General features: G+C 37.2%; 2 protein-coding genes across 12 annotated transcripts in view; one reads left to right on the forward strand and one right to left on the reverse strand.

Moving 5' to 3' along the window:
- Positions 1 to 8,683, forward strand: part of LOC125033670 (innexin inx2-like) — a 400,069-nt gene extending 391,386 nt beyond the window's left edge. For all 9 annotated transcript variants that reach the window (XM_047625434.1, XM_047625416.1, XM_047625441.1 and 6 more), the window contains one exon: positions 2,420 to 8,683. In XM_047625434.1, coding sequence (XP_047481390.1) covers positions 2,420 to 3,301 — 882 coding nt within the window. In that variant the 3' untranslated portion in view covers positions 3,302 to 8,683. The remainder of the gene's footprint in view (positions 1 to 2,419) is intronic.
- A 969-nt stretch (positions 8,684 to 9,652) lies between these two features.
- Positions 9,653 to 15,000, reverse strand: part of LOC125033656 (kinesin-like protein KIF23) — a 22,227-nt gene continuing 16,879 nt past the window's right edge. The window contains exons 14-18 of one of the 3 annotated variants that reach the window (XM_047625354.1): positions 14,951 to 15,000; positions 14,632 to 14,712; positions 14,103 to 14,261; positions 12,894 to 12,961; positions 9,653 to 10,706 (exon numbers count right to left, since the gene is read on the reverse strand). The exon at positions 14,951 to 15,000 is cut by the window's right edge and continues 151 nt beyond it. In XM_047625354.1, the coding sequence (XP_047481310.1) occupies positions 10,580 to 10,706; positions 12,894 to 12,961; positions 14,103 to 14,261; positions 14,632 to 14,712; positions 14,951 to 15,000 (485 nt within the window). In that variant the 3' untranslated portion in view covers positions 9,653 to 10,579. The remainder of the gene's footprint in view (positions 10,707 to 12,893; positions 12,962 to 14,102; positions 14,262 to 14,631; positions 14,713 to 14,950) is intronic. The other 2 variants (XM_047625346.1, XM_047625364.1) reach the window with 2 other exon arrangements.

Here is a 15,000-nt window from a genome sequence, read left to right on the forward strand (position 1 = left end):
CTCTAAGGCAGTAGTGTGTGGGGGGGGGGGGAGGGAAGGAAGGAGGGGGATTCTCTCGAGGGCTTGTGATGTGATGCTCCAAGGAATTGTCTTTTCATGTAATGTAGCTTGAGTGCGGGTGGTTTATATCTTCAGTTTTTCTCTTCTTGTTTTCCTGTTCTTTCTCCTTTTTTCTTTATTTTCTAGTCTTTTTTTTTTTATCTTTCTCCTTCTCCTCCTCCTCCTCCTTCGCCTTCTCCTTCGCCTTCGCCTTTTTCTCCTTTTCTTTCTCCATCTCCATCTCCATCTCCATCTCCTCTCTCTCTCTCTCTCTCTCTCTCTCTCTCTCTCTCTCTCTCTCTCTCTCTCTCTCTCTCTCTCTCTCTCTCTCTCTCTCTCTCTCTCTCTCTCTCTCTCTCTTGCTGGCTTTTCTTGCTTAGGGGCCATTCATTTTTTTCTTCATGTTTTTTATTCTTATTCTTATTCTCCGGGTCTCTTCATCTTAATCTCTTTTCTTCTTTTTCTCTCTTTCTTGCTCTGTTGCTTTCAGGGTCTCTACATCTAATATTTTCTTTTTTCTTTCTTTCTTTTATTTTGAATTTCTTTCTTTCTCTTTTTCTCTTTTCTTTCTTCCATGGTTGCTATCTCTCTCTTTCCTTCTCATTTTTCCTTTCTTCTTTCTTGCTTTCTTTCTTTTGCTTTCTCTCCATCTTTCTTTCGATATGTCTTCATCCTTTCCCCTCTTCTCCACTTTTCTCTCTTTCTTTCTTTCATTCTTTCTTTCTTTCTTCCTTCCTTTTTTCCTTTTTTCTTTCTTTCTTTCTTCCTTTCCTACATTCTTCCAGTGTCCTCCCATGTCTTCCTTCTCTCTCCTCTTATCACTGTTTTATTTTTAGTTTCATATTATTTTCATATCTCCTTCTCTTCAGGTTTAATCATCATCGTGAGGTTATACGAGTATGCCGTCGTGTATATCTTCTTAACTGGAATATATATCGTATAAAAGCTGTATTTTTATGCGAGATTTTATGAAAGGTTTTACTGTCTTGCATATATTTTTACAGTGTGATTGTGTCGCTTTATCCTTTTCTTCATTTCTGTAATAATTTTTTTTTTTTTTTTTTAATTCTTACTGTTAACAGCTTTGTTAACAAAGCTTGGGTGTGTCTGGGTTTTTTCATAATATATATGCGTTTGTATATGTATACATAAATGCATATACATATACATATGCATATTTATATGTATATGTATATGTATATGTATATGTATATTTATATGTCTATGTCTATGTCTATGTCTATGTCTATGTCTATGTCTATGTCTATGTCTATGTCTATGTCTATGTCTATGTCTATGTCTATGTCTATGTATATGTATATGTGTGTGTGTGTATAGGTATATATATATATATATATATATATATATATATATATATATATTGTAATCTGCACAATCCGACAATCGGGAATTTAGTATATGAAGCAGAAACATCCAACAGCATGTATGAAACCTCACGGTCCATTATAGCAGATATGAGTCGGTTTAATTTTGCGATTCCCATTCGGTGTAAATCCCATTACCCATTTCGAATTCATTTAAATCAGGGTTTCAACTGCAGGTTTCGAATTTTCGAAATCGGTCAATTCCAATATTTCGCCATTTCCGGGACCACGGCTGTCATTGGGGAGTGATTATATCTTTAAATTCAGCGGCAGTTCATTTTTTTTTGCATTGCATTAACCCAAGATAAGAAATCAATCTTGGGAAGTGAGATTCTTATAGTTAAAAACAGATACATTTGATTTCTCTGGCAGCTAAATATGCTCCTCTTGGTGACTGAAGAAAAATACTGGTTTTATAATGTTCAGTGACAAGAAATAATCATATTTTACAGATAATGCCTAGTATTTCTTGAGTTATGAATTGACAAGGCGCTAGAAGAAAATGGGGTAATTTAAATGGATAGTGAACTACAAATACTAGACTTCATTAGATTATATGGACATTCGACATTCGAATGGTTAATTAATATTTTCTACTTCCATTATGAAAATTATAACTTCCATTGTATACATAATGTCATTCGTTGATATGATATACACGCATGCTAATAGGTTTTGCTAGACATAACTGCCCTAGTGAAACAGTATGCCTGCGTCCCTTATATGATTTTATCTCCATTCATCTTCCTAATGACAGGTATTGCTTTTAGACTCCTGTGCTGATCACCGAAGTCACATAAAGTGTATTCGTTTATCACTCCCTCTTTTTCTTTTCCTTCTTTTTAATTTCCTTTTTTTTTCTATTTCCTATGTCATTTTCCCTTTCCCTTTCTCTTTTTTGTTTTCCTTTTTCATTTTTTCTCCTACTTCTTCCTCTTTTCCCAAGAAGAACCCGTGGTCAGCCGTCTTGAATTACCGAAGTTGATCTCTTCCAGGTCGGTAAAAATGTCATCTACCCCAACCTGGGCCAATTCGTGGAGGGTCAGAGCTCTCGGCGGGAGATCTCTTACTACCAGTGGGTGACGTTCTTCCTCCTGATCGAGGCGCTGGTGATCTACCTCCCGCGGCAGATCTGGCACCAGCTGACCCACAGCCAGTGCCTCCCCTTCGACTTCACGAACCTCCGGCGTCGAGAAGACTGGGAAGACAAAAAGAACTTCCTGGTGTGGCATATGAAACAGACGCGGGGGAACCACGAGTATTGGCTCTGGCAGTACCTCCTCACGGAACTCTTAGCGATCGCGCTCCTCGCTTCTTTCTTCATTCTAACCGACGTGTTTCTGGGTGGCGACTTCTACAATTACGGCCTGGATTGGTTCAACTTCATGCACAATGCCACCAACACGACCATTTCTCCCATGACGGCTCGGTTCCCACGTCTGACGGTGTGCAAGCTTCAGTACCACAGCCGCGGAGGCACCATCAACAGCTACTACCCCCTCTGCCTCCTTCCTATCAACTGCTTTAACGATAAAATTTTCCTGTTCCTCTACTTCTGGTACTGCATGTTATTCGGGCTGTCTCTACTGCGAGGGCTGTACATGCTAGTGCTTCTTACCTGCAAGCCAGCCCGTCGTCTACGACTGAAGTTCAGCGCTAAATTGGTGCCCGAAGATACTTTGGATCGGTTCATTAACGCACACAACCTCAGTGATTGGTTTGTGTTGTGCAACCTGGCGCCCACCATGGACCCTGTACTAATCGCTGAGCTCGTGACCCAGCTTGTGTACGAGGTGCAAGGGGGAGAAAGTTCCGATTCCAAACCGTCCCGCCTTGGTAAGCAAGAGAAATCGCTACAGTCTGTAAATTACATATGAGATTCAGCGCCGCGCGCTTCCCCACACTCGCTCACACACTGCCTTCCCAATGGCCATCCCAATTACGGATGCCGCGCACACCTGCTCCCGTATGGCCAGTATCATAATCGCTACACGCCCCAATACGGGCACGGCAATGGCTACTCCAACGGCCACTGCGAGGCGCTGTAAGTGTGGTTGGCTCCTGCCTGGCCTCTGTGAGGTCTTCCACCCCTCAGACCTGGGCCATGGCGGAGCACAGGGCTCGGCCCAGCCCCCTCTGCCATGTCGACACTCGGGGCTGCAGAACCGCACGCAGGGGAAGGCGCCGCGCGACTCTCATACCACCACACCACCACCTGGGGCCCGCCGCCCACCACGCACGGGGTGAACCTTCCGGCCGAGACACTGTGGGGATGGTGGGCCGCGCAGCTCCACCGGAGAATCAGGAAAAGCGACAGGAACAGCAGCAGAGCAGAACAAGAGCGTGGCCGAGCCCTACGCTTTGCCATGGGACCTGCCGGCATGATGCAGGCCAATGGGCGCTCCCTCGCCAGGGCGCCCACAGCAACACTCCAGGCCCGTGCAACACCCGCACTCTGCGTTTCCAACAGGGGGCCTGTCACAGTGATAAATATCATCATTGAAATTATAATCTGTTTGTTTTGTTACTGGCATGAGTCTACAGGAAGATTCCGCAGAGGTCTTGTCACTGCTGCAGAAGCCACGATTTGCTATCGGTCGGCGGCTCTTGTTAAGTCGAGTTTTTTCATATAGTGAATCTAATCTTTAAAAGACTGTTGTGTGTATTTTATATGCTCGTAGAAATTTTGTTTTGCTTACTTATCTAAGCTGTGTAGCTGACTGGTGATACTGCAAGAAAAAATGTTTTCTGTATATTGAAAATTAAGTCAGTATTTCAAGTATTCTTCAGTATTAAGAATGAAAGAATATATACCAAAAGAAATAAATATATATATAAATATATATAAGTTTTGCTATTCATTTCGCGTGTGGTCTCTCATAGTGCTTCTCATTTATGAACTCAAAAACAGAAACACAGTGGATTTATGCTACGTCATGGTTGTTGACATGCCACACGTATAGTTGTACAGGCAACAGTGTGCACCGTGATGACCTGACACTTGGCAAACCTGTGAAGCACCGGCCAACCACCAACGAGCCTCTGGGTCCACAGCCACTCACCCTGAACACATGAACAATCACCATTACGCTAAAGTCCCATAATATGACACATGTTATATTCACAGATCAAAACCATGAATATGGACAGACAGTGAGGAGAAAAAAAGGAACTAAATGTGATCACGAAAGGGCTAAAAAAAAAAAAAAATACATGTCTACGTGGATTTCGACCCAGAGCGTTGTGAGGCCTAACACAGGGGTTACCCCTACCACTGCGGGCTTCCTGCTTTCCAGGGGTGGTTCTTGAGGATGATCAGACACCCCAGCCATAATAGCGTGTGACTCTGCCAAGTATCTCACAGCACTAGGCATATTGGGTATCATGGATGGACCTGTGCAATTATAGATTTAAACATAAGTTGACGTACCCGTGGAGGTTCCGAGTAGTGTTTTAGAGTCCCCATGCTAATTTCTAGGACATCGACATAATGGCCGTTCTCTCCTTGTTAAACACTGCATGGAGGCCGGGGTGGCTCCGGGGGGCACCATGGCCACCCAGATCGGCCAGCTGGTGCCCTCCCCCCTCCACCCCTGCCCCCAACCTTACCATCTTACCAGCCTATGTTGTAGCCAGAAGTTATGTTTACTCGTCGGACGGGGCGTCAGACAGGTAACTTAAGTGTTTAGAGTTGTATAAAGCTGGTTGTTTTCTCTGATACTTTATAGAGACTGAAGACTTTTCTATTGTTTTGTTGTGATGTGCATATTTTATATGTACTAATGTCTTTTTTCGAGATAGGTGAAATCGAATTTTACTAGATCATATTTATGTTGTCTGTTCAATATAATGTTTATATATCCTTACAGCAGAATGTTATTAGTTATAGCTTCTTAATGGAATGCGCATTACTTCTCCATTATCAAAGAAAGTTACAGTAGGGAGTTGCTTGATACACACTTGCTTAGTTAACCTGTAGCTACTCACAGTTTAGAGCTCTCAGTACCATACCTGTCTCCCTCTCTCTCCTCCTAATTATTATTCCTTGTCTCTTTTACTCTTTCCCCTTTTGATCAACCTACAATGTGTCCCACAAACAGATGTGAACTGCATCTACTGTAGGCAGGGTCAAGAGGCCCTAAACTTGCCCCCTTGTTGTATATGTAGAATGGGACCTTTTGTATACAAGCTGCTAAAAGGCAATGGATTATCAGAAACTGGTGCCACTATTGTTAATAGTTCATCATTGTACACATTAATAATCCCAATATATGAACAATGCATCACCAATCTTAACAATCTAACAATGCAATCATATTATTTTGATGTCAGTTTAAGACTTGTTTCAGTTTATTTCCAGAATCCAGCTCTAATTTCATAGGTATGCTTTTTCTGGTATATTTCCTTTGCATCACATTGAGATACCTAATCCAATACCCAATTTTGCATCTTTATGTAAGGAAAAATTTGTATAGTTGCTCTTCCTACCATTATGATCTGCTCTTTAATTGGATATTTTCCTAACTTCTCATGAAAAGAATGCTTATATCTCATTTTGAACTGTTACAAAGATTCAGAGCTCATTCAGAACAACTCTGAACTTCATATCCAGTCATCTACATACTTTAGGAAAATGTGGCACCAAATTCTTGACTTATCCATAATAATCCTTGAACCAGTAGAGCTTCACAGTCAACCCTGCTGGGGGGGCGGTCAGCTGCCACAACCCTGGCAGTGAACTTCAATCAATGATGGCGAAGGGGCAGTAGCTACAACTCGCAATAAAAGCTGAGTTAGACAGCTCATAGTTCTGAGTATTATAAAGTGATTAGCAAGCGTGATGCTTACAGATTCACTTGATGGTGAGAATCGGCTGTATGGCACAGTTTTTTAAGGAACGAAGCTAATCCTAGCAAAACAGTATTGTCAGTTTTGTTGGTGAAGCTGCAATTAATGAATGTCAGTCAACTTTGCTGGGAGGGGTTTGCAGATTCCAGTGACTTCATTTTTCAACTTTGCTAGAGTAGGCAGCTGCCGCTACAAACCTTACAGTCAACCTTGCAAGGGGAGTTAGCAACTGCTAAAGCCCTGTCTGCCCGGAGCATTACTCTTGGTTAGCAGTCATAGTTCCAAGCATTTGGTTCTTCAATAAAGTTGATTTTGATATTACAAATTGAAGTATTTTACACACATATATAAAGCACACAAAAATATTTTTCCATTGAAAATGCATAATGTAACAAGAGGCACTTGTTTCTGGTCATGTTATGGTGTGAACATGGGCTAAGAAAGCCTCCACTAGAAACAAGTCAAACAGAGAAAAAAAAAAGGAAATCCTGTCGTCTTACACATAATCATCAGTCATTTACTCGTTGGTTGTGTAAACTCAATTTACCTGTGGGAAATTATTTTTAAAATAATATATGACATAGTTTTGATACAAAGAAGACTGATGAATCTTAAACTTTATTGAAGTGCTAGACTATGTAATGGGTCATGATTGGTAACCATTTAAGCATTTTAGATTAAGTTAATTGTGTCAGTAAAGGGGGGTAATTTGAGGAGCAAGATTGACTGCTAGGTAACGAGGCACAAGAGGGTTGACAGTGAAGGCAATGTAGAGGTATAATACCCTGAAACAGTTATTTGTTTGTAATTAATATGTATGAAGCCTAGAAAAAATCATTTTAATGTAACCAGGGTTAGAGCTCATTTCAGAGATAAAGAGGAAAATTATAATATAAAAAAAAAGAACTTTTGGCTTGTGTAACATATAAAAAGGTGGACTGTACATCACAAGATAAAATAAAGATCCTACGGTTGTTTCCTGCGGTGGCTCTCCTGAACCGAATCTCCACCTGACCTGAGCAAGGAAGGCGCTGTGTGGTCAGCTGGTGACCCGGACATGGCGAATAGCCACGAACAGAGACCACCTTCATTATACAGCCACTTGGGATTTTAAATGAAAACTGTACTCTAAGTATGAACTGTTAGATATTGTAATGACTTGTTATAACTTTTGTGATCACACAGTAGAGGGTACTCTTTATAGTAACCAGCTCTATTTACAATTGCTAGTCTTCGGTATATCCTGTTTTTTTTTTTTTCTGATTTTTCCTTTCTTTTTCTTTTTTTAGGTTCAGTAGACAGAGACGTTGTTTTATATAATATAAACTTGGGTGATCTTGTGTGATCTTGTGTGTAATTATTCTTGCTAAATGTTATTGTGCACTTCGGTTTATGATGAAATGTGTTGTATAGAATTGGTGTCCATATCCCTAACAAGGTACCAACCTTGGTATCATTGCTTTACCAGTTGGTCTTAGGTGGTGAATTATCAAGAAAATGCACTTTTTTTTTTTCTTTTCATTTTAATAAACATACCTTAAATACAATTAAGTTTCCTATGTAAAAAATGCAAATCAGATTTTATGGGTATATATGATGTAGATAGAGTTAAAAAAAAATCCCCTTGATGTATAAGTGCTGACAGAATCCCATGATAATTGAACCTAAGTATATAGAATTCTTTGTAAAATTCAGTGCAATAATATTTTAAGACAAAGTCAGAATATATGAATTCCAGAAGACCACTCAAAATACATGTTTATATGCATTACTTGTGTAGGTTCCTTCTGTATTAGTAAAAACTTGCTCTGTTAGAAATAAATCCATATGGGCATAACATCATTTAACAGTGTAGATATAAAATACTGTTTCAATTAATACTATTAAGAATTAATAATCACTAACAAAGAAAGAATCTTTTAAAACTAGTATATCTAAACTATGCCCATTTATGAATGAGATTAGTGGTGTCGATTGTTTCATACCATTTAATTTCCCTTAAAAATCTTAATTATCAGGCCTTATTTCACTCATCAAACATTATTTGCATTGGTACAGTTTCCAGATGGCAAAAGAACACTCACACAAACAAAAATATGGGGGGGGTCATCTTATCCCAATTACCTTCAACTTTTTATCATTCTGAACCTGTTAATCTTCCACATTCTGATAGCTCTCACTCATTCCAGTAAATTAGGTGCTACACTTGCATTCCGGGATCAGTTTGTATTTCATGTTGGCACCACTGTACGTCTCTGTCTGTTGTTCCAAAAAATTGCCCCATTTTAGTCAGTTATAAGAGGACGAAGCACCGAATGTAACTTTGCATTTCTAGAGGCAATAAGGAAATATAGTTAATATACTGTAAAGTTCTCGTGTTGCAAATTTATTAAATAAAACTGAGAAACTGCTGTAATGTTGTTATTAAACCTTTCTGTTGATTCCGAAACAAACTTTGAAAATAGTGATATAAGTAACTCATTCTTAGTTATATGAAGATTAATAAGCATTATGGCAAAAGACTCTCATAGTCCTTTCCTTGAGAGAGGGAAAATATTGGCTACCAGAGTAGCACCTCACAGTGGCCTAACACTTTCCATAAAGACAGAATGAACTTTGAATTTAGTAGAAAAATATGGACTCAAAAGCAAAGGATGGAGGTGATACAGTGTGGTTTGGCCACAGATGCATCATCATATTTCTTTATATGTAAAATTAATCTATAAGATTTCTTAAAATCAGTATAAAACTTCCATCAGTAATTTGAAACATCTGTCAAAGTTAAAATGCACACCATGAATATGGGAGTTTAAACATTAATTATTACAAATTAGCTTCAATGAAAAGTAACTGAAACGCCACAAAAGAAAAAGTATGGAGCACTTAATGTACTTTAAACAGTAAAGTACCTCTCTAAGCTCCCAAAAATGACAGTCATATATTATAGTACTTTGTAATAGCATAGAATTCATAACAGTACTTGTCTGTAATATATGAAAAAGTGTACTGTAAAACATACCTTTCACAAGCCATATGGTAAAAATAAACATTAACAATGATTGTTAACAAGTGAAATTCAGTATGCACTAGTAGTTTCAACACTATTCAATATTCAAAGATTTGGGTATCAATTTTCCCTGAAAAAAAAAAAAAAAAAAAAAAAAAAAAAAAAATGCATCTTGATTAGAACTGCTCTTATCAGTAGATGATCAGAAGACTAAAACACTAAAATGCCATAACTTGTATATATGTGTGTGAACTGTTTGCCATTACTTACGTATCACTACCTGATAAATCTCTCATCTAACATACAGAGCAAGATTTCCAAAGAAATGCATTTTGTTGAAGGAATGAACACTTGGTTGAGACAAAAGTCAAACTGATGTAAGTCTTGTTTATTTTGTTTATGGTAATACATACTACACAACTGATTGATTCCTGAATCCTTTGACAGCTTTACCATCTATACAACAATCACATCCATTCAGAAACAATATACTATAGAACAAGGCATGGTATCACTTAGTAAAAAAGCTGTAAAGGAATGGTTGTAAAGACCATCAGAAAAATGGCATAATCAGTTTAGTCTACATGAAGTATAAATACATGTTATATTCCTAAAGAACTAAAATATTCATATGATAAAAGTTTAACCAAAAATGTCCCCTTCCTACAAACCACATTCCAGCCTGTTATGTAGATGCTTCACATCAATTGTAAAAATCACTGAGAATATTACAGGCTTCCCCCTATCAAGTACATAATTCTAACCATAGTAAGTACAACAAGAGTAGATTATCTTCACCTCTATAAAAACAAATGGCTAGTCTATTCATTTTTCAATATACATGTAGACATATGCTAACAGGGATTATACATATTATATCTGATGCTAATATAGTGGTTTCAGGATTGTTACATTCTATAAAAAAAAAGACAAGCAATATATTACATACTAGAATATGGGGTCATTTTTTGTTAGAAGTTAGCAGCAGCATATTAATTATGCAATATTCCGAAATGGTCTGCAATCAAAATGATGCCTAAAAGAATCACAAAATCCTATAAATGGACAGTGAAAAGAAGAAAAAAAGAGAAGAGGTTCCTTTGTAAGAAATACAAATAAAATTCTTCATTTACAAAATAACAACAGGAGAGATTTATGATAATAAAAAAGGCTTTTACCAATTGGAAGTTAAGAAATATAATACTATCTTACAACTTTGTACGCTTGCTAGGAACATAGTGGCTGGGGGTGCCGTAGTATGCAATACCAGTTGCACAGCGCTCTTGCACAGTGGTGGTATCTACCTTAGGGGTACCATCTGAGGAACGCTTAGAAACAGGGACAGCCAGGGGATCTCGCTGCTTGAGGATCTCCACATCTTGTAGCACCACCTGGGAACCTCCTCCGGCCGTAGGTAGTACGTCGCCCTGCAGAAAGGATGCAAGTGTTTAGGGAAATACAAGGAAATTTCAGATGCTATGGATGGAAGCTAAATGTGAATACAAGCAAGTTGAGAAATTACAAGAAGGTGGAAATGTCTCGGTACACAAATGGCTCTGCTAGTGCTTAGCATAGCCACAAAGGAGTCCAATAGTAGACCTTGTGACCTTACCTGATTTCACCTTTCCATGAATTGGTAGGAAAAACTTTTTTTTACTAATGCTATGAATATCAATTATATTTTTATTATAGACATTATAATCACTATAATGTTATAAAGATTAGTAACAGCAAAAAAAGATAATGTAAAATATTTTCGTAAATCAAGATAGGCAGTATTCGTAATTGGCTCATTGGTGACTTAGTACAAGTGTAGCCATCTATATGTAAAAGCAAATAATAAAGTAAACTCACAGTGGGCATGGCATGTATGTACATACCATGCTTATTGGCTCTGGGTTAAATAAAGGAAAATTCTATGCCTTGACTCACTATCTGGGAATGTGGGTGAGCCAGACCTAGAGCAAGATCACTATTGCAGGCAATAGTGATCTTTAGTGATGCTTGCCTTAGATTTTTCTTATATATCTCTATCTATTTATGACAATATTAAAAAGGTTTGAAGCCAGTCTAGATATGCCAATTCCAGTAGTGTAAGTGCAATATAACTTTCATGAACTTAGCCCATTTGAAGAGCTGAGGGACAGATCTAGACTAAAAATGAGAGTAGCAGAGACATCATATGTAAGAGTAAATTAAATATAATGTTAAAACATATAAACCAAATTAGAAATTGTGCCAGAACAAAAATACACCAAGATTTTAAAAAGATACAAGAAAAGCACTCGGTATGATATGTAAACAAAGACTCCCTTATCTCTTGAATGACTTTTCATTTGAGGGGATGGGTAATTCCAAGTGTAAAAAATTCAAACTAAACAGTCAAAGAATGCATGCTTTACTTAAATCAAGAAGCATGCTACAAAACACAGATGCAAATCTAATAAATACATGAAATAAACTGTAAATGTGCATTCTTCAAAATAATGCACAACAGAATCAAGAACAGAGGACATTCAGAATATAATTCCACCATTTATTCTATACATACTTACCGTACTTCTCTATCAACTGGATGATATATATGTAAAATTCAAGGTCTTCCCTTGTGTCAGCGTAATTCCCTAGTATAAAGAATTGATGGAAATTCCTACACACAACCACCTGGGTAGAAATGCAACCTCATATCAGAGCAACAGAAAACTACCTAATAATACCGAATGGTTTCTTTATAAAAAATTATGGCCGAACAGCAGACAGATTTCACATTCTGCCTGAACCTAGTACCTAAAACATGTGATATGAAGCTGTTCAGGAAAAGTCAAGCAGGGCAAGCAACATTTCACCATATCTGGTGAAGTCTACTGAACAAACAACACTCTAATCTTACCCATGAACTCCCCTGTAAATTCCAACCATAGTATTTTCCAACCTCGGAATCAAAGAAGCAAAGAAAAAAAAAGTAAGACAACACAAACCATCACTGTCACTGCCTTTTAAACATGCATTTGACTCACAATCCTTTAACAGCTGGGATGTTCATTGTGATTTTAGTTTATCAGTTATGTTTACACATAGATGGTTCCACAAGTGCTTATTCAACAAGGAGTCAATTACTTGTCCTGCCTAAATCACCTGCTTACCCCTTTCCTTATTTCAGGATTTTTTCCTATAGCTATTAGTATTGTGATAAATTCGTAAAAGCATAATAATATAATATTTCAACTGAGATCACATATGGCCTTCTTATTGACTCAATGGTGGCTGAGCATTTGTGGAGCCATCTGTATTCAACAAAATTTATAAAAATCTCCAGTCAGTAGTACATGTACCCTCAGCCAAGGGATTAAAAGAAAAGATGAATTCTACAGCATTAGGTAAAAACTGAGTAACTTTAAAGTAAAATGTTATTTTCAAGTGTTAAATCAACAAGAAAAACTAAGTAGAAAGGGACTGATAAAAGTATGTGTATATATTCAATGGACTGAATAATCAGTACATCGTAAACAAGATCACAAATGTTTGCACTTCCAAAAGTTTTACATCACATAATACACTAACAATGCAAAGCTATATAAAGACCAGCTACAGAGAAATAAAGAACAAGGACTTACAGATCACAGAATAGAAGCCAGCACAAAAGCACATGTTGTCCCCACTCAAGTACTTGCCAATTCATGTTCTATAAATGCACCAACATATAGAAGTGTGAAATTTAGTTATGGAGGGAAAGTAAGCTGATCTTTGCTGAAGGTATCAATGATATTTCAATCCATTTCTTTAAAATTATATTTTATATTTTCTGGTTAAAATTGTCAGCTTCTGAAGAAAAGAAAAAGAAATAAAAAGAAAAAGAAAAAAAAAAACTTTAAAGAACATTTAACAGGCAAAATCATACTGCTGAAAGTCACTTTAAAAAAATATTAATCTACTAAGTCTCAACAAGACCATACTGCCACACTTACTACACTTCCATATCCCTTTTCCCAAACCATTCCCCGCATACTAATATCTATAAAAAGGCTACATATACAATATTTTCTATGTGTAAAATTTCAGTAAATATCAATAAGGTTTAGTTGCACACTGAGGCAAGATAACCGACTCTGCCTTCATTTTTTCTCTGTATCAGTGTCTGTCTACATAACCAAGACATTATATATTCATACTGCTTGGTCGTCATAAATTACTACATGAAAAAATACATAATCAGAGAATAATGAAAATGTTTATTCTTTATCTCCTCATAAAATCTTTCCACTGCATTTAGAATGCCAATGAATCTTGCATCTCAAAGAGTGTCAATGGTAGCACATATACAGTATACTCACTTTACATTTCTCATTTTATACCTACTATTTTAGTCTATTGAATTTTACCAATCATGCATTCTCCCTAAAACACTTCATTTATCTTAAAGTGTGTATCTACTGACATTCTATCACTACTTTACTCTTAACAAAAGACAGTAACAATTAAGAATTCATGCACATTACCTTTCTATTTAAGCATCTCTAGGTTGGGAAAAAATAGCTAACTGCACACTTTCCCACAGAGGCACTGCCTGTATCATGCTTATAAGACAAACTACCATAAAATAAAATACCGCAAGCTAAGCATGCATTTAAGATATAAAAGCATAAGTACCTTCCTGTTTCAAGTTCAATAACCTGAAGATGAGAACCAGGATGATTTCAGAGAGTATATTCACTTGCTAATACGCTCATTTTGTTTTTCTTTTGCATCTGAGACAGTTAGTTAGCATCTAACACATTAGTATCATGCATGAACAACAGCCTAATACTAATAGATCCTTCTAATACCTTGTACAACTTTGTTTCAAGTTCTCCCTCAGAGTCCTGCTGCTGAGTGGTCAAACAATAATTTGTTACACGACCATCCAGAAGGTCCCCACTGCGTAGTCTTGTGACAGACTTGCGTCGCGGCAAATTTGGTTGTAGAACTGTTCCAAGCGGTACCTCCTGTTGCCATACCAATCACCACACAACCAAAATTAACCGAGATATCTTATCATGACACTCCACAGCCATGCAGCCTTACCATCTATGCTAGCACATACAAGAGACTATTTTGAATATCTGATTACCTTATTTTAATTATCTAAATTATCCTAGCATGAAATCTTTGGCACAAAAAAGCAAACAAATCAGGCCTGAAACTACTATGTAACTATTAACAAAACACTGAAGAAAAAATAGAAATTATGACCTTCCATTCGTAAAAAAAAAACTTATTTGCAAGTTATTCAGCTTGATATCACAACCAAAAAAATAAAAAAATTAAGACAACACAAAACCAACTTCTATGTAACTGCAATTGATATACACATACCTGTCCTGGACGATGATCTAGCCATATATCAGCGCCTTGAGACCGTGAACGTCTATGTCTCTGGTTTGAAACTGCAGGGCCCTAAAACACAAAACATTTATATCTTAATGTAAGTAATAATTCAAATCATACAAAACATGTGACTGCTAATTATGGGCAACAATATATATAAACTAGGTCAGTGATGTTGCATTCAATTCTGAGTACAAGAGAAACATCTGAAAATCTTTAAAAAATACTGCAGCCTTCTAGTATCAAATATATCTTTTCAACTATTTTTTAAAAGACCTTCATTGCTCACATCAATCTAAGTACTTACTCTGAGGTCTGGAGTCAAGAATGCTTGGCTGATATTGAGTTTTGGGTCAG

The sequence above is a fragment of the Penaeus chinensis genome, chromosome 2 (assembly GCF_019202785.1).
Source record: "Penaeus chinensis breed Huanghai No. 1 chromosome 2, ASM1920278v2, whole genome shotgun sequence".
Lineage (NCBI taxonomy): Eukaryota > Metazoa > Arthropoda > Malacostraca > Decapoda > Penaeidae > Penaeus > Penaeus chinensis.